At 33.7% G+C, this 20,441-nt stretch overlaps 1 protein-coding gene across 2 annotated transcripts in view; it reads right to left on the bottom strand.

Annotated features, from left to right (window-relative positions):
* MDGA2 (MAM domain containing glycosylphosphatidylinositol anchor 2) overlaps nucleotides 1–20,441 on the bottom strand; it is an 830,171-nt gene that overhangs the window by 248,988 nt on the left and 560,742 nt on the right. For both annotated transcript variants that reach the window (XR_007727541.1, XM_050798601.1), the window contains exon 6: nucleotides 10,770–11,039. Coding sequence is in view for 1 of the 2 variants with exons in the window: in XM_050798601.1 (XP_050654558.1) it covers nucleotides 10,770–11,039 (270 nt within the window). In the remaining variant the exon portion in view is untranslated. The remainder of the gene's footprint in view (nucleotides 1–10,769; nucleotides 11,040–20,441) is intronic.

Genomic DNA, 20,441 nt, shown 5'->3' with positions numbered 1-20,441 from the left:
GTGATTATGGACTTTGAATGTGTAAGTTTTTTTGTTTTGTTTTGTTTTGTTTTAAGCAGTCACTAATTCTTAGTTCATCTTAACAGATTGTTTGGCTAAGATGGATTTGAATTACTGGGTTGATGATTTCCATTTTCATACAGTTTTCAGATAAGTATATTTGTTGAGCCAACAAAGTAAAAAGAAGATGAGAAGATTCTTTGAAAACTAAAATTAAGAAATTTTCCTATGGAATCTAGAAAATAAACAATTAAAGAATTATATTTGATTAAATATATTTAGAAATAATTGGAAGCATTTAGAATGAGCACTGATATTGGAAGAATTTGGACAGAATTCAAAGAGAAACAAAAACACGGCAAATGGAAAATTTGTCAGGTTGTTATTTCAATTAAAAATTGTATGTAAAATCTCATGCAATTCAAAATTGCAAAAATAAGTTTTAAGCATTATTTTGAAATCAGAGAATAGAATGTATACTTACTTTTTGAAAAGATTCTATTATTAAAGATAGAAGTTAAACATAGATATTTTTACTTTAAATAATTATCAACAGTTTCTAATACTTCATAAATAAGAAAATGAAGTAAGTTCAAAAAAACTAGTTAATGTCACCATTCTGGGCAGCAAATGAAAGAGATATTTTATTTCTGAATATGTAGAGACTCTCATTTTTCAAAGCCCAGCTAATTGGAACCATCCTCTGAGGAATTTTCTCTATCTCCCTAATCAGAATTAATTGTTTCTTCATCTGAGATTTGAACAGCACATTGCCTATGCATCAATTGTGATGTTAGTTTATTCTTTTGCATGCTATATGGAGAGAATTGCCCTGATATCTTTGTCACATAAGCATATGAACTCTATGGCCTCAAGGACTTTTCCCTTGTAGCAACTAACACAGATATAGCAAAGAGGAGAAATTATTAAAATACCTATTATAGCATCACTTGCATTTATTTTCCTGGTTTAATATCCTGACATAAATAATCTATACATAGTTTTTTAGAGTATAACTTCATTAGGAAATTAGTGTTCTTCAATAATTATATGTTAATACATGTAAATCCATAAAGACGCATGTCCTCTTCCATTTGTAATGAGTATGGATCACGGAGCATTTTGCTCTTATAAAATTATAGACAGTTGGCTGGGTGAGGTGGCTCACACCTGTAATCCCAGCACTTTGGGAGGCTTAGGGGGGTGGATCACCTGAGATCAGGTGTTTGAGACCAGCCTGGCTAACAGGGTGAAACCCCATCTCTACAAAAAAAACACAAAAAATTAGCCAGGTGTGGTGGCAGGTGCCTGTAATCCCAGCTACTCAGAAGGTTGAGGCATGAGAATCACTTGAACTTGAGAGGCAGAGTCCATTTCAATAATAATAATAATAATAATTATAGATAGAGCAAATCTATCTTAAAGCTTATGTACTGCAGTTTCTTAGTATCACAGAGAAGTAACCAAAGGCCTATTTACATATCCATGATGTGAAAGCTAATTTAAGGCAAAACCACAACCAGATCACAGATACCTTGCCCGATATCTTCCTGCCTATAGATCATTTAGTCCAAACTAAATCTGGTAAGCCAGTGAATCTGGGAATTAAGTTCGTGCCATAACAATGGTAAAAATGCTGAATTATGTGTTTTCATATTAGTATTCATTGTCTTGGCACTGTTTTACAACTGTAGGGTATCAAAAAAAAAAAAAAAACAAAAAAAACTACCAAGGGTCTCACAGAAACTAATTAAAAAATTTTAGAAATGTTATTATTTGAATAAAATCCCCCTTTTCTGGACACTAACCAGTGCTGACTTTTAGAGCACTATTATCATTTTTAAAAGAAAACTGAAAGATTTTCTCTTGGCTAGAGTAAATATGACAAAGGAGACTCCATTTACTAAGTAGGAAAATTTAAAAGTTTTAATAAAATAATCATGTATAACTAAGCTGCCTGAATATCACTACATAAAAGTAATTATAAGATTTTTCAATATCTAGACAAAATTTTTTATTTGAAATTGTATTTATGATAATTTTCATAAATTATTTTAATTAACAAGGATAAGTTATATTTATTTTATTTACAAAAGGAAACTGAGCTACCTAAATTCAGATGAGAACTACTGAATGATAATTTTTAGATTTTATATGGCCTTGATTAATTTTTAAAAGATAATAATGAAACCATTTTTGAGCTACCAAATAATACAATAAAATTCGCTCTGGTGTTTTGGGGAGGTGTAATTACTACAGAATATTAAATTGGGAAAAGAGAAATAAGCACTTAATCTGCATGAATAATTGGGACACCTGCACACAGCAGACAGTTCTGCTTTTGGGGAATGTGAAGGCATTGGTTTTCTACAATTTTAGCCATCATCATTATAGTTTTAATAATGAAATATTATGTAACAAAGCTATTGACTAAAAATTAAATTTGATGAATCTAAATGCTTGGGAAGAACTACACTGGCCCAGTAACTGGAATTTCACCACTAATTTATATTCAGAAATGGATATGGGCATATGGGCTAAATTTTATCAAATCATTCTAGGAAATTGCCAATTAACTCTGATTGACACTCCGATTAATAGCTTAAGATACATACCTTTCAACAAAAACAGTGAACACACATTTGTAAGTATACGTTGTATTTTCTTGCTTATGCTAAATGTTTTAGTTATGCAAATATTTTGTTACGTAAATATTTGTCTTTAGTGATCCCATTGATCTCTTCCAGTAACTACAAATTCTTTAAAAACTTTGTACAGTCATTTATAAGAAAGCCAGTGAAAGTCAGTCATATCAAGTTCTTCAAAATATAATGATATTCAGAAAATCATAAACTGTAAACACTATGATAGTTAGAACTTGACATTAAGTAAGATTATGTCCACCATTACTGGAGGAAAAATACTGATTAACAAAAACAGAATTTCCTTCAATTCAAAGAGTCTGTATATACGGGAAAGAAAACAATGTTACTAAGAAAAATGTCTGAAGACTCAGTATTGTTGAGATTTTTTTCATGAGTATAAAAAGAAGGGATTCACAATCTAGAAAGAATCCCTAGTACATCTTTGGCAATGCAAGAATAGAGGAAATAAAAAAGGACCATTATCAGTTCAAATATTTGGGAGAAAATTAAATATCTGTAAAAACTTGGCTAAAATTTGAATGGCTCCTTGGCTAAGAAAATGGCCCTGGAAATTTATTGTGTGATCTTTGAATCCCAGCTCTATTATTTAAACAAAGCTTGCTTTGGGGAAGTTACCTAATGCTCTTTTTTTTTTCTTTCTTTCTTTTTCTTTCTCTTTTTTTTTTTGGAGATGGAGTCTCAAAGGCTGTCTCCCAGGCTGGAGTGCAGTGGGGCAATCTCAGCTCACTGCAGCCTCTGCCTCCTGTGTTCAAGCAATTCCCCTGCCTCAGCTTCCCAAGTAGTTGGGATTACAGGTACATGCTGCCACGCTGGGCTAATTTTTGTAATTTTTAGTAGAGACGGGGGTTTCCCCGTGTTGGCCAGGATAGTCTTTTTTTTGTATTTTTTTTATTATTATATTTTAAGTTCTAGGGTACATATGAGCAACATGCAGGTTTGTTACATATGTATAGCACATATACACCATGGAATACTATGCAGCCATAAAAAAGGATGAGTTCATGTCCTTTGTAGGGACATGGATGAACCAGGATGGTCTTAATCTCCTGATCTTGTGATCCACCTGCTCAGCCTCCCAAAGTGCTGGGATTACAGGCATGAGCCACCGCACCCGGCCTTCTGTTTTACTTTTGAAAAAAAATGGGAATAATAATTTTTTACCTCATAACTGTGTTGAGATGATTAAAAAGCTTATGCATATAGTGTTACTGGTAGCCTGGTACACAATAAGTGCTCAATCAATGTTATTTATTACTATTCTCTAAACATACTGGTACACTCAAATGTCAAAAACTTTTAATCATAAAACTTTGGAATTATAAGTCTTTCTGTAATAAGCATAAAGATAATTTAGAAATATTAGCAGTGCTAATATTTTACATGTTTTAGTCAAATATATTCAGAATAAATTACTTAATGTTAAAATTGATATTTTAAAAAATACAGTCCTTTCACGTCGATAAACTAGAATTAGTTAAATCATCACTTTTTGGAACAGAGTTATGATGTTCCTGTAGGTTACAGGATATTTCTGTGCAGTTAGGAAAGTATAAATTCATGCCTCACTGAATACATATTGACTTCTTCCACAAAGGTTAACTCTATTTCAATATTGACATACTTCTTTACTTCTTTATATTAGGACTCTTAGATCCTAGCCAAAAAAAAAAAAAATGCTGAAATAATTCTAAAATTAATAAAGAGCACATTTCATTGATTCTAAAATCATTTACAGTGTCATTTTGCAGAGGCTATGGGTTCAAAAATGGAAAAAGTAAAGGTCTAAATGAGTATCAAGGCATCATGGGAGCATGATGTGAAGAATATAGTTTATGAAGTATACTGCATACTACAGTGGCTTTAAAACGTGTCTGTTCCATAACAGGGTAGAGATATTTGACCCTTCCAGGGACTGGGTCAGACTTTGTCACTGCACTGAAGAATGGAATACAATAATGATACTGCATTTCTTCAGAAGCTACATTACAAAAACCCATGCAGTTCTTGGAACACTAGGTCTGGTAGTCTTATAGAAGTCTGGCTACCTTGAAGCTGCCATGTGAAGAAATCATGTAAAGAGAAAAGAATGAGAGAGAGACAAAGAGAAGAGACAGACTGCCCTGAGGAGCCCAGCTATAGGAGCTTCTTAGTACAGGCACTAGATATTTGAATAAAAAAAATTGAAGATTACTGCAGACCTAACCACCCTCTAGCTGCAATTATATGGGATACCCTGAATTTTTTAGCTGAGCCTCTCAACTCCCAGATTTGTGAACAAAACAAATGATTACTATTGTTATAAGCTACTCTTTTGGGATGGTTTGTTACATAGCAATAAATAATTAGAACAATGTGGCCTTTCAAACAAGTTGGTCACATCACACAAATTATTTAATGATTGAGTATGTACATGGAATTTTCTAGTTTTACTTAACATCATTTAATACATACTTAGGCTATCAAAGAGTCATACCCAGAAAAGAAATCTAATATGAGCCGATGAACTTAAAAAAGAGATTCTCTCACTAACCACATGTTTATTGAGCATCTACTATATGCTGGGCAATATTCTAGGCTCCAAGACTACATCACTAAATAAGACAACAAACAGACAAATTCTGTACCCCTATAGTCCTATTAAAAAGACAGATAATAAGTGAAGAAATATGGATAAAAGTAATTCCAGGTAGTGATGTGATAAGAAGCAATAAATCATGGTATGGAAATTAGAGATATGCTATGTTAAGATAGGGGAGTCAGAGAAGGTGTTTACCAGAGGGTAGTATTTGAAAAACAACATTCAAAGCAGAAAGACCAATGTGTCTAAAGTAGAGCAACTAAAAATGGGAGGCATATGAAATGATGATGAGGAATTTTAATTCCATTTTGGGTGAGATGAAAAGCTATGGGAGGAATTTGATCAGGATAATGAGATTTTTAAAATTATTTGAGTGCATAGTACGAATTTTCCAGCCTTCAAGTCATTGGGTATGAGCATGTGTCTGAGTTCCAGTCAATAGACTTGACTGGAACTGATGTGTACTTCCCATAAAAATCTCCCATGTGTGCTCATTCAAGCTCCATCCCATTCCCGACGACAGGGATGGAGGTAATACCCATAGTAACCTTAGCAGCCACTGACTGAAGATGGCAGAGACATGATGAGCCTTGATACCTGAATGACCACATGGAGCAACCCCAAGTACACTCAGCAGCAATATGAACTAGTAAACACTCTGTACGCTTTCATGAACAAAATCTGAAGTTCTTTTCTTTTGAGAAATTACGTGTATGGGTATATTTATTAACTTAGCGCAGGCTACTTTATCTAATATAGCAGGTGAATTTCTAAAAAAGGGGTACAGTGGAAAGAATAACAATAGAAAGCTATTTTAATCAACCAGGAGAGATACATCGATGATTTGGACATGTGTGGTAGCAGTGAACATGGAAAGGTAGGATCAGATTAAAAGTATATTTTGAAGACAGAACCAGAAGGACTTGCTGATAAATCGCCTTCAAGAATGCCAGTTAGAAAATCTGAAAATTCCTCTAATCCTCCTACATTTTTGTAAAGCTAGATGATAGAATAGACTTTTACCAGCTCACTTTTACCTGAAAATAGAACACACAGAATTCCATAGTAAGTGCAAAACAGACCTCCCTCTTACGTAGAATTTTTGGAGAAAGTGGAATAAATCTCAAGCCATGATTCTTAGACTTTACAGACAATTAAAGGTAAAAGAAGAGTAAGAAACCAAATTTAATTAGAAGGATATCTTTAGAGAAAACTGTGAGATGCAACTTCTTCCAAACCCAAGGTGGAGAAAGGAGACCCTGTCTGTTTCATTTCAGTCCTACTGAGGAGCTTTCCATGGGACCTATCAGCTTTGAAATATTTTCCCTCCAATGTTGCCTGACTCATATCTGAGGAAACTAAAACCTGTGTGGCAAGAGAACAGAGGTAGTACACTGAAATTTATGTGCTCTCATAGTCTATTGGTAAGCATTTCCACCAGACAGATGTGAGTCTCACAGGGAAGGGACACGACCATGTCTTGGGCTCTGTTTAGTTGGCTGCTTAGAGGAAAAAGGAAGCCATCAGCAGAGAGGGGGTAGGGGCACAGCACAAGATGCTCAGGAAATGTGGCATATCCATGGACTCAGGGAAACGCCCAATCACTGGATACCTCACTTTGATCTACATAGATGCATATATTGTCTGGGTAGAGAAACTTTCTAAGTGCCCATTAACATGTCACCAAGGAATTGGGAAAGCTTTGTATACAGATCTTCATAGCTCACTCTGAGCTAGGGTGGTCAGAACCTAGCTATCAGGCTGGGGTTGGGCTAAGTGGAGAGGTAGGTGGAGAGATAATAGACAAAAAAGCCAACTGTGCTCCATCTCCTTTTCTTACTTCAGGTCTCCAGCCCAAAGTGGACACAAGTTGGGGAGAGGAGAGAATTTGCATTAAATCAGGTTTAGAGTTATTACTATTTTGGACCATGAATCCAAAACACTGAACTAAATGTGTTTGTGATTTGAATATACTACAGAACATTCAAAGAGGCCACTGTACACTAAAATACAGTAATGTCTTGATATTTTGAACCATACATGTTCAACACAGTGGTTTAATTCATGACACAAGAGAAATGTAGGCATTTCTAAGTAGAATGAAGCATGAAAACAGAGACCTTTACATGGAAGTGTCATATCTAACAGAAGTTTGGAAAGCATTGAGCTCAGGGCATGGAACATGTGGATAGGAAATCAATGCAACATGCCTTTTAGGCAACTGCTTCTCTCCTAACTTAGGAGAAATGTAGCTCAGTCACTGCATTTAAAAAAAAAAAAAATGATAAGAAAAGGCATTGGTGCTACGTTAATAAATGTTCTCCCAAAGTAGTAAACCATATGAGATTTGTATTCAGTTTTCTACTTCTTATCTACATGGAGTGTTATCTCCATTATTTACTTTACACTGTTCTCTATTTTTATAAAAGTAGAATAAAGAATTCAGAAATGTTTCTTGAATTTTATTTCTATCAGCACTCTACACTCTTATTCTGTGCATGGACCTTCTTAAATGAGGATGGGAATTCCATGCACAAAATATCTTTGTGCTTACTCAGAAACCTGGTCCATGGATCCTGATTTAATTACAGAGAAGAATGAGAGGAGATAAACCTAGGTTTCTATATCTACTGTATCCATGACACAGTTCATCTAAGACTCACAGAGGTCTATACATTCAGAAGGCTTGAAAATAATTTCTTTGTGTAATAAAAAGAAAACTGTTTTCCTTAACTGAATTTCTTGACTTCTGTGGACCAGAAATCAGATGCCTCATATTATTGCAGTGGTTTTTCTCCCCACAGTTTAATCTAGGATCCTTTAAAACCAAGGCTACTTCTATATTCACTAAGATTATATACAAACTTGATTTTATGAATTATGTGAATGCCACTGCTGAGAAGTCCCACTAGCAATATAATACGATTATGCAAATGTACACATCAGACAAATTAAAGGCATAAAAAGAAATCATAAGATTGAAGAAATACATTTTTAAGGCTTTGTTGATTTCAGGTCTTTCATGTCAAAGTTGGAAACTTTCTTTTGTAAGAATACAGGTGAAACCTGTTAGGTGGGGTAGAGAGGAGAAAATCATTCTCTAGGCACATATTTGCTGTTCACTGGGTTAGTCCCTTATAAAGGGTGTATAAGCCACATAGATATTTTATACTGGACATTTTGCCAGTTGTATGTGGGTTCCATATACTTGCAAATGATTCCATTATGAAAATTAAATTCAATTCATCATTTTTCTCTAACAAGTTACTGTTCTTGATAAAATAATGGAATAAAAGATTCTGCATTGTATCGGCGGCACTTAAGGACAGATGTTGTGGTACTTTGATATTACACTTTCATCATTATACTTCAATACTTCAATGCTTTAATCATCATACTTCAATACTTTCATAATTACAGTAAGATTTGGTAGATTATTTTATGCCTACTTAGAAAAACAAGTATTTTAAAGCAAACAAACAAAAAATAGAAATAAAACAAACACCGAGGACAATACAATTTTTCTATTTCTTTTTAAAAAAATGGGTTAGAAAGAGAACAGAATCTGGTTGCTCACTGACACAAGGCTTAAAATGTGCCCCATTTCTCAATACTAATATTTTTAAAAATAAAAGTTGGATACTTCCATTGTGAATTATTGGTTTTCTATATATTTCCATATACAATTCCTTTGTATTTCTATATTCCATAACGGACTGTAAACTCCTTTGAGGGCAGACGTTTAGTCACTGATCTTTGCAGTCACACTCATGCATTCCTTACATTTGCTGCATCCTTAGCATATGGTAGTTGTGCAGTAGAAGTTTGTTAAACAATTGAAACAAAGAGCACATTTCATTGATTCTAAAATCCATCTTTATTTTTATATTTTAACAATTGGGAGATCAGAATGCCTCTTACATTCAATAGTCTGTCATGGTTGCTATTAGTAATCATGACCTGACTTAAAAGAAAATCTCAGAGACAGTATTTCTCTATAATTTGGAATTATTAATGCTCTTAATGACACAAGAACAATATCGTATAGCAAAGCATCATCATCAATGACCTTGTAATAAAAACTAATTTAGAAGTCGAGTTCTGAGTGTGAAGTGTTATGAATAATTTAATCAATTTAGTTTGCTTTTATTGGCCTTTTTATGTAGGCTAATAAATGTTTTAAAAGAAACATTTTAAAAGCATGTTTTAAAAGAAAATCTAAGTATAAACAAATTTAGAAGAGCTTTTTCAATAATCTTCTATCTCATAACACATTATGGTAGTTTAACTGGCAGTATGTTTTATTTTGTATTGATATGTAAAATAATTGTACATGTTATAATTACTAAATATTGTATGGTATACAATTTTGTGGCAGATGGTATGCTATTCACAGTGTTTTGATTTACACTGTAACTTGAAATGTTTTGAATAGAGTATACTTTTGTCAAATTGCATATTTCTAATAATTTGCATAACAGATAACTAAAACTACCACAGTCTATATTCACATGTTTATCTCTATACACTTGATTATGTTTTGCTTCCATCATAAGTAATTTTCATTTCCATGTTCAAAAGGTCATCTTCAGCATATGGATGTCTATTTTAACTTCAGAGGCATCAGTGTCCACCCTCCACTTCCAACCCAGGACCATACCAGGTGAAGTGAGACATGAAGAAGCATATGGTCTCTTTGTACATCTGCCTCAGAACTTCTTTCCATCTTCCAAAATGGAGGGAAAACATGCCTGCGTGGTGCCAGCATACTAGCTGGTAATGGCCACATTAGAACAGCATTGCTACTTTGACTTACTGACTTACATTTTGCTTCAGTTCCTCAAATAAGCATTGCATGTTCTATCTCTGAATTTTCTGTCTTTTCTCAATTTCAATCTGTCAAAACACTACTCAACTTATAAGATCTAGTACAAATGTCATTAGATATTCCCTAATAACCTCAGCCTGAAGTGGCTATACATTTCTCTTTAATTTCTATATCTTTTGTTTGTTCTTTTCAAACACCTTATCACATGACTATTGATAAATATTATTTTCACTATCTGACAGTGAAATCCTGAGTACAGGGTAATAATGTTTGATAGATCTCTATATAACCTCACAATTTAAAACCATGATTGTAATAGGGGCTGAATGAAAGTTTATTAAATTGATAAATTTACTGAATTCCTAAACTATGTTACAATCCATATATTTTACACAGTGAATGTTTTAAGCTGTATGCCACATTTTTTGTTTCAATTTTTTTAACAACATATAAAAAGCATTTGATGGTATCACTAAGAATGTGTTATGAAAGCTATTCAATGCAAATATAAAGCACTGTTATTAATCTTTAACCTGTTTAAGTTCCACTTATAATTACCCACCATTATGATTTATACATGATTTTGTCCATAAAGATATATGCAATATTTGAAGAGGTAATTTTGTATCAAGCATTATTCGCTTTTTGAGAGCCTAACCTAGGAATCTATGTTGTAACATCCTCTCAGCAAACTTACCTCTCACAATGATGTTGGTGGACTTTTTTGCAGGGTTTCCCACATTATTATTGGCAATGCAGCTGTAAGTACCAGCATCATCTGAGGTGATAGCAGGTATGGTCAAAGTTCCTCCATTCAAAACAGTCTTTTCAGGCAGAGTCCCAAAGGACCTGACCCAGGTGAGAGAAGGTGCAGGCTCTCCTCCTGTTGTAACACATACTAATGTTATGGCCTCTCCAGGATTTACAACTATAGGATCATCCACCAAGAGTTTAATTGACGGTGATGCTAAAAGACATAAACAAAAGAACATGCACCTATTTAGATATGCCACAACTAGAATTCAACAGCATGCATTATATTGGTTCATTCAAGAAATTAAAATGAAATACAGTCCTCTGTTGCCAAAATCATACTGTATTATACTCTCTTACTCAAATTTAAACAAGATTTAATGGTTTCTTATTTTAATTAAGTGGTATAAACATGTAGAACTGTATTAAGAATCTTACACATAGAAAGGGGAAATAAAATTTATATTTCCTGGATTATTGTTCTGAAATTGGAATAATAAGCATGATTAAGGTTTTAAAACAAAATATCCCTTTCTTTTTTAATGCTGACAATCGTCTTCTGTTTTTATCATTCCCAGTACAGATACTGCAGATATTCAGTCCTTGTATTTTCATGGTGAAGATGGTTAATCATTTATTTTTTGGATCATTCTGAGATGAAATGATAATTTTTTGCAATCTGAATACAACCAAGTGACAGATAAAAGTCATGGATCACCCAGGCTTTTACCATTCAGTGAGCCTGATTTTTGTTCTCAAAAGAAAACGTAAATCATCTAATTCTAATGCAGTGTCCATACTTCATCTCTAACCTCTTCACTTACAAAGGTCAAGGCAGTGAGCTCCTATAAACACTGCTTTAAAACTTATAAACAAACATTTGAGAGCTCAAACAGCCACTAAACCATGCTTGCCACTACTGTTTGGGTTATAATAATCCCTTACTAAAAACAAGTCTTTTGTAATCTTTTAGGTTAAAAAATACAAAGATAAACATTCATTCAATAGAAAAAGCTGTGTGCAGCCTTTTCATCAAACACTCCAAATAGAAACTGTACAAAAACTTTATTCACATATAGCACTTTTTTTTTCTGCTTCCACTGCCGTGCTAGCCTAAATAATGCATCCCTAAATAAAAACAGGGGAAATACATTATAATGACATTTCAAGTCACACATTCAGAAATATTTTGTCAGTGTTAGAGCTGTATTGTATGAAATCAATCTATATTAGAAATATTTAAACTATTCAATTGTACTGTGTGATTTTTTAAAATATATTAACTTCAGCTTAGAGTTGAGTGTTTTACTCAGAATAAAAGTTAGACTACTTGTGAAGTTCAAAATTGTCTGCCTTATTTGAAAAAAAAAAAAAAAAAAAAAACACGCCAGAAGAGGCAAGAAAATAATTCCACATTATAGTTCTATGGGAAAGGCATGAAGTGCCTGTATGACCTTTTTAAACATCAATGTTTCATGTTGACTCTTCCAACATCACTTTAAATAATATGGGAATTTTTAAAATGTCATACTATTAGCCCTTCTGAAGAGTTAATATGAAATTATAAATATTTATGATTGAAAATCTGTTGGGAAATGCACATCATGAAAAAGTATGCAAAAGTTGCCATATTTTGGTGAAAAAAATCTCAAAGAGTTATTTAATGTTAAATTGATGGAGGACATTACTAATTAAATATTCTGAAAATAGACATTATACTTAATTATTAACATATCGTCATGAAGAGGTAAAGAAAATCTCTATAGCCTGACTTAAAGTAAATAGCATAATCATAGAAAATTATTTGATTAAAATATAACTATAGAGATGTCAACATTTATATCATATTAACAAAAATTTATTTCTTTTACATCACATTTTAGTCTAATTAAAAGACCCAAGGCCTAAAGGTCATAAACAGCTTATATTTGGACTATGGACACACACAATGGTGACATTAAGTCAAGGAATATTTGCCCCTGAAATTGATTTGTATCGGATGAGTTGTTTTCTATTAGATATTATTTAATGAACAAAAGCTTAAGATAATTTCAAAGTTTAAAAATAATGCATATATAACAAGATCACTGTTCTAACTATAATACATTTTAGAACTACCTTCACAACATTATTAAAAATGTTTTCTTCCAAATTTGACTTGAAAACACAGTATTGCTCAAGTTACTTTTATTGATGGTGGCACTTATTTTATCTGATTATACCTGAAACTAAAAATAGCCCAGGTAGACCACAAAACACATAACAATTTCAAGACTTTTAAAACATGTATATATATTTTAATACCAAAATTTGCTAGCTTTAAATTTCAAAAAAAGAAAAAAAAAAGTTGAAATCATTGTCATTTTGTTCTAGTATTTTACTTTTTCTTTCATAAATATCAGCTTTTTAAAACTGTAAGGCTTTGCTTAAGAACCAGAGACATTAGGATTTATCAAGCTTCAGTGTAAATCATGTCCTTGAGTAAAAACTGATATAGGAAAAACATAAACATATTTTTGTCTATTAAAATATTTTAAGGAAAATATCTCATATTGGATGAATCATTTGCTAATTTGGGGGTATACAAAGAGTAACATAAAACATTCTAGGTTAGTCATTCTCTTTTTATAGGTTTCCATAGCTACCCCTGTCAATTTTTTCTTCATATTACCTTGTATGTTAGCCAGGCTACCACTATGACTCTTCAGCCAGATGAAAAGTGTCATGATTGCATTCTGTGAAGTATTATATAATGTGATAGCTAAGTGGTAAGAGTACAAATTCCAGAGCAAGGTACCTGGTTCAAGTCTTGACTCTGCCATTTAATACCTATGTGAACTTGAGTAAGTTCTTTGTCTTCAGTTGAGGGTCTCAATTTTCCATTGTTGAAATGGGGAAAATAATTGTAACTATCTTGCAGCATTTAGATAATTTAACATGCATAATCTAAAGCCCTTTCAATAATAGCTAGTACAAAGGATGCACAAAGTGATAGATAGATAGATAGATAGATAGATAGATAGATAGATAGATAGATAGAAAGAAATAATTGGTCCTGGAGAGGCATGGCGAAGTTGAATGACAAGAAAATAAGAGAAGAGAGAAAGAAAGCGAAAGAAAGGAAGGGAAAGGGGAGCAAAAAGTCTGTGGTTTCTATTTTCCAAAATCATAAAATCTTAATAGAATTTCAATAACTGCAACATAGAAAGTATATTTTAGAAAATACCTTTGAGAAAAAGGAATTCTTCCTATGTCCCCATAAGCACCTCTTCTCCTGGCAAACAAAGTTTTCTTGGACTGAGCAACAGACATTTCAGTGGGTCCAAGAGAGGAATAACTGGCCTCTTGACCCACACCAAATCCCAAACATTTGGATATTCAAGATCATAGGAGATCAATTTGTCCCTTCCTATTTGAGCTCACTGAGTGTGGCTGCCTATGTAGACAAGGACATAGTCATCTCATGGAAAAGACTCCCATGTTCCAGGGAAACAGCTCCCAGTCCACAGTGGTGGAATGGAGGGAGCAGAGAGACCAGCTAGCACTAAAAAGTGCCAAAACAATAGGGATGAGAGAAGTCTCAGGAAATATATGCCTGTCAAAGGATTCAGATCTCATGCTCCAGGCCTTGGTACAACAGCATCTCCTAGAATTTAAATTAAGTGGGAATTCCAAATTGATAAAGTTTTCTGAGGTTATGGCAGAATAGGGAGTTGAAAGAAAAAATAATATTGAATTATGAAATGGTAGAGACAGATACATATTTTTCAAACCCAAGTTTGTATACTGGGGTTCATGCCTACTAAAAATTGTAGTGATTCAGTTCCTCATGACGTATTCTGGGTGTGTGATGCAAATATTTAATTTGGGGGTTAACTAAGAATACATTATATAGAAAGAAAATACTATTTTAGCAGAAGTCATTGACTTCTTAGGTGCTTTGTTTTTGTCGCTACCTAACATAATAGGTAAACATGAAGATAAGCATCTTTTTTAAAATCTGAAAGCAGGATACAGTGTTAATCATCTTTACATTCTTACAGACTTTGACTCTCTGTAGATCTGGAGCACTTAATTATGAAAAAGGAACCCAGCTTTCCATCCAGACTCCGAGCAAATTAGAAAGCAGTTAACAACTGTATAAACCTTCCAGTTGCCTTGAATTAGAGATATTCTAACTTAAGCTCAAGACTTTCTTTTTTTGAATGGAAATAATCTAAGTATTATAGAGTAACCTAATTCACAGAGAACATTGTGAGGAAGGAGAAACACACGTACATACACACACACACACACACACACACAAATAAATAAATAATAATTAAAAAAAAAAAAAACAGAAAAAAACTCCAATTTTAAAATGCTCAGGTAGGAAATAACTGCTTAGTTTGAATCCCCTTAAAAGCAGGTCCTGGCACAGCAGTTCATTTGGGCTGAGATCACAGGAAACATTGAAGAAGCAGAAAAGGGCAAACCAAGGATAGAAGAAACGCCAGTAAAGGGGCACTAATGAGCAGGTTATCACTGTGGGAAACTTGGCTCCCTGCTGCTAGGAACCCTCTGAGAGACCAAGTTGAGGGCACCTCAAAGCTCTCTATCTAAAGAACAAGGAGCCTGACTCAGGTGTTTATCCGTCAACTCCTGCTCCTCATTAATTGGGCCTTAACTTTCCCATCTCATGCTCTGGCTGAACACATTCCTGCATTCAATGAAAGTTGCCAGATCGAATAATAAACATGCAATCTGTCCAAAGAAACTGCAGTAACCTCCAGGTCAGGACAGGAGGAAAGGCAAGACACACACAGTGTCTGCTATGACTTTTTTTCCATGTAAATCCAGTGATCAGCGAGTGGCTACATGGAGACAATGTGTAAAGGGTAAAGAAAGAACACGGAAGGGGTAGGTGGTAAGTGAAAGCACCCTTATCAATCAAGATATAGTTGAAAAATGAAATAATGAGAGCACAGTATGAATTTAAGAGAGACGAGGTAAAAATACACAATTAACTTTTTGCTTCTGTTCCATGACTCTACATTATTTAAATCATAGAACATACACAGATGCTAAACAAATTAAATCCAGCTTGTATGTAGAGAAACATGCTTAAACTGTGCTTACAGATTCAAGGAACAGAAAAATATTTCTCTTGGAAGAACTAGTCATTTCACTGCGATGAAGATATCACTGTATTTTCATATATTTCATTGAAATTCATTTTCAACATGTATTTCATTGAATAGAAGTAGCAATGAATATTTCACAAAATAAAGATGAGATAATATATTAGAAGTTGATATGAAAACTCAAAATAATCTACCCATTTATGTGGAGTTATTATTCAAATACTATCATTCACATATTGATTGATTCTCATTAAGCCCAAGATTGGTATCATGCTGGGAAATTCTATTTAAAATGATGCTCTAGGAAATAACAATATTTGAAATTGTATTCATAAACAGTTTTTAATGTAGGAGTAAACTTTTACTACAAATATTGAAGCCAACATGCATTTCTCATTACTTTAATATTCACAGGACAGACATTTATGGAAATGATTGCGAAGGCAGAGTAACTGTTTCTTTTTTGACAATTGTATAACTTTTAGGAAGAGATGTGATTCATATGACCATGGGTCCTAAATGAGAGATACCCTAGATGAGTTTTGTTTGCCTGGCACAGTATCTATTGTTGTTGTTATCATGAGTGAATGAATGCCTTTAGGCATTGCTTGTTCTCCCGAGTACAATACGTTCCCTATCCATTCATTCAGAAGTATTTCTACAGCATCTACTATGTGTCCGGCCCTGTGATAGTAAGCTGTGAGGTATCAGCGAACAAAAGAGTCAAAGAATCCCTGCAGTCAGAAGCTTACAACTTAACAAGAAGAGAAAGAGCACACTCCGCATGACTCTCCTTGTCTTAACTGACTTTGTATGTTTACTTCACCTGCCTGTTCTCTAAAGTCATATGCATTTATCATGCTTGACTGGGATGTTTATGTCATCAGAGCACAGTGAGCAAAGAAAACTGCCAAAAGGTACATGCTTCAGTAAACTAAGACTTTACGAAATACAGTAAGTGACACTTACGCTGGAATCTAATCACTGAACAATACAAGTAGAAAATCTAGAGAAATAGAACTTGTGTTCTAAGGTGAGCAAAAGTCAATGAAGCAAAAAAGATGATCCCCGTGTATAAGCTATACCAATAGTTGGGGTACTAATACCTAGCAGCTTGAAAGGTCTTTATAAACATTGTCAAGGTATGGTGAAGAAAAAAAATTAGCACTGCACATATCTCCTTCCCTTGATCAACAGTCCTTTACTGTTCTTTCCAACAGGTGAGCCCCCGGCAAACTTGGTCTCATTCAAGTTGACAGGAAGCTGAGCATTCATTTGCTGCAGAATCCCAGAGGGTAATCTCTTATAGAGAGAAAAATCCAAGCTAAGCATTTCCAACTGAAGTATTTGTTGTCCATAAAATTTTCTTATTATTAATGGAAAACACCAGAATTTTAAGGACAGTACTAGATTGTAAAGACACTTTCATCACAAGATCAGCAAAGAATGAACTTTCTATTTCTTCTGCCTGGAATTCTCTTCCAGTGCTTGTCCACTCATTAAACCAGTCATCAGGAAATTTATCATGTTCAAATAACAACAACAATTCTTCCCTAAAATTTCCAGCTTTTGTCCAGACCAACTGAGTTGCTTCTTTCTTTGTGTAAGAATAGTTGTTTATGATACCCCCTCATTAGAACATTTGCCCCTATGCTTTCACTGTGAGATATTTAGAAATAGGACACCAGAGTAAAAAGGGTAGTGTTTTTCATCTTTGTACCACCAGCACCCAGAAGAATATCTGACAAAGAATAGGTGCTCAATAAAGTTTTACTGAATAAAAGAAAGTTGAATTTAAAAATTAGTAAACTGAAACTCCACCTAAGCTCTGAATATTCATCAAACTTAATTTAAAATGATGAAAAGGTCAGGCATGATGACTCACACTTGTAATCCCACACTTTGGGAGGCCGAGGCGGGAGTAACACTTGAGGTCAGGAGTTCAAGACCATCCTGGCCAACATGGCAAAAATATGCCTCTACTAAAAATACGAAGATTAGCCAGGTATGGTGGCACAGACCTGTAGTCCCAGCTACTTGGGAGCCAGAGGCACAAGAATTGTTAGGACCCGGGAGATGGAGGCTGCAATGAACTGAGATTGGGCCACTGCACTCAAGCCTAGGGAGACAGTGAGACTTTGTTTCAAAAACTAAATAAAATAAAATAATAAAAAAAAACCTACCAACTGTGAAATAATGTGACAGATGATAAGAATTTCATGAGCCATTTATTGACAAATTCTAGTTATGACAACTTGCAAATTCTTTCATTGTTCTACCCATTTAAACTTACCTATGTTTTATATTATTAACAAGGAGATGACAAAGCATTTATCTATCAAAATGTAATGCACCACTCACAAAAAAGTAAATACAGCATATTGTTTGCACTCCTTTGTACTTATTTGTTCAGTTATACCATCGAACATTATTTTTAATAAACCATGTAACTCAGCCAAATGCTGACTCTGAAACCAAAATAAAGGCTACATGGCCTTTTTCACAAGAGGGCTAGTATGTACATACTTTAATAGGGATTTAGCAAATTAGTCAAGATTTAAAGCTCTTTTCTGAGTATGAAATAGCAACAGCAGAAGAGATAAAGACATCACCTCTAAGACCAACTGGTGTTGATCTCATAGCTATAGTTTTTACTTTTTCATTTTGTACCATATGGAAAGGTACTCTCCTATTGGGAAAAAGATTTTGTCTGAAAAAGATTAGTTTTCTTTCTCATAATCCATTCTGGGGACACTTTATCGCAGTGTAATATTTTGAGCACCTTTATGACTCTGTAATTTTATTTTATAGAAATTTCGACTAACATTTATTTATAGCCAATCTTAAAGAATAATGTTGAATAAATTTAACTCTGCTGGGCCTCTGTTTGCTCTTCTAAAAAATAAGAAAATTCTGTTAAATAATTTCTAAAGGATTGCTTAGAGTAAGTTTTTATCATGATTAGGAAAACACCTGGGCATATAGCCTCTATATCTATGATATATCTATGTTTGGCTACTCAAATGTCTACATTGGTTCCATAATATGGCAAAGATTAAAAATCACATCAGGAGCTTAATTAGGTAGGCCAACGATTACTACCAATAAACTCATTGTAAATTTAGAGATGTACATATGTTCTATTTTAAGAAAAAATGTTATTTCAACATATATTTATTAAGTACCAATTGCATACCAGGCATTTAGGATGTTAGAAAAAAAAACAGGCCAAAATCCTGCCCTTGTGCAGTCTGTAATTAGATGGAAACAATTACAGCCCTTAAAATGTCCTAGACATTCTCCAAAAGCTTTGCATATATTAACTCACTTAATTATAGGAGATAGGTACTATTATTACTTTATTTTACTTTTTACCAAACTTGAGAAACCATTTAGAAACACTTTTGATAACCCCTAAGTCACACAGCTAGTGAAAGGTGAAGCCAGGATTCTATTCTAGGGAGGCTGCCTTAAGATGAATGTAAAGGGCTGTAAACTCTAATGCAAAATAAACAAAGTTCATAATTTCCAAGTTTGATTGAATATTTGACGATATTTTGGCCAGGAGAAGAATTAGTGCTGCCTCTCTAACAGAAAGAAGGAATAACATTGATGACCTCTAGTATATTATGAAAAAATTGGATAGAGTAAAAACAAACTTGATTTGCTAGTCAGAATTCCAGAAATATTCACCATCCAAAATAGAAGTTGAAAAGGTTTGTGAACCACATAAGTCATAATTACAAAGCCTAAATTCTGAAATGTCTGTGGAAGAGGTTCTTAAGCCATTGCTGTGGATGTGTTCATGTCTCACACATAAAAAACTTTTTAATTGGCTCAGTGCTTTAAATTCTCAGAATCTAGGAGGTAATGAGGAGAAATTTAAAATAGAAAGACTTCTTGAGGCAGGAAAATGGAGAGCAACAGTTGCAGTTGGTAATCCACCAGCAAGAAAAGGGTAAAAGAAACAACTATCTAATATAGAATAGTAAATGGGGTCACAAAGAACAATATTAACCTAGCTTCCATATGTTTCAACCATCATCCCAAAATGCCAGATTAAAAAAGATAAGAGGTAATACACTTGAGCAGCTAGATGTTGGTAATAATATGAAGATTTTGAGATACAAAAATTTCATAGTTTTCCATAGAAGAGCCTGACAAGGATGTAGATTGTCTGACTGCAGAGCTCATGCTCTTACTCTCTGCTCAGGCTAACTCTGTATCATGGATGTATAATATGAACAATGAATGGGCTAAGTTGAAAGGACAGAGATGAGGAACCTGGAATGCAGAACAATGGCAAAGTTTATTCAACACTAAGAAAAGGGGGGAAGGAAAGAAAAAGACAGAAATGGGGAGAGAAGAGAAAGAGTGAGCAGAAAAAGAGAGACCGAATGAGAAAATTTTTTGCTTATGCTTTAAAAAAAATTTTATTTTATTTTAAGCTCTTGGATACATGTGCAGGACATGCGGTTTTGTTACATAGGTAA

The sequence above is a fragment of the Macaca thibetana genome, chromosome 7, assembly GCF_024542745.1.
Source record: "Macaca thibetana thibetana isolate TM-01 chromosome 7, ASM2454274v1, whole genome shotgun sequence".
Taxonomy (NCBI): Eukaryota; Metazoa; Chordata; class Mammalia; order Primates; family Cercopithecidae; genus Macaca; species Macaca thibetana.
The sequence above is the reverse complement of the archived record's forward strand: the minus strand, read 5'-3'. Positions and strand labels throughout refer to the sequence as shown.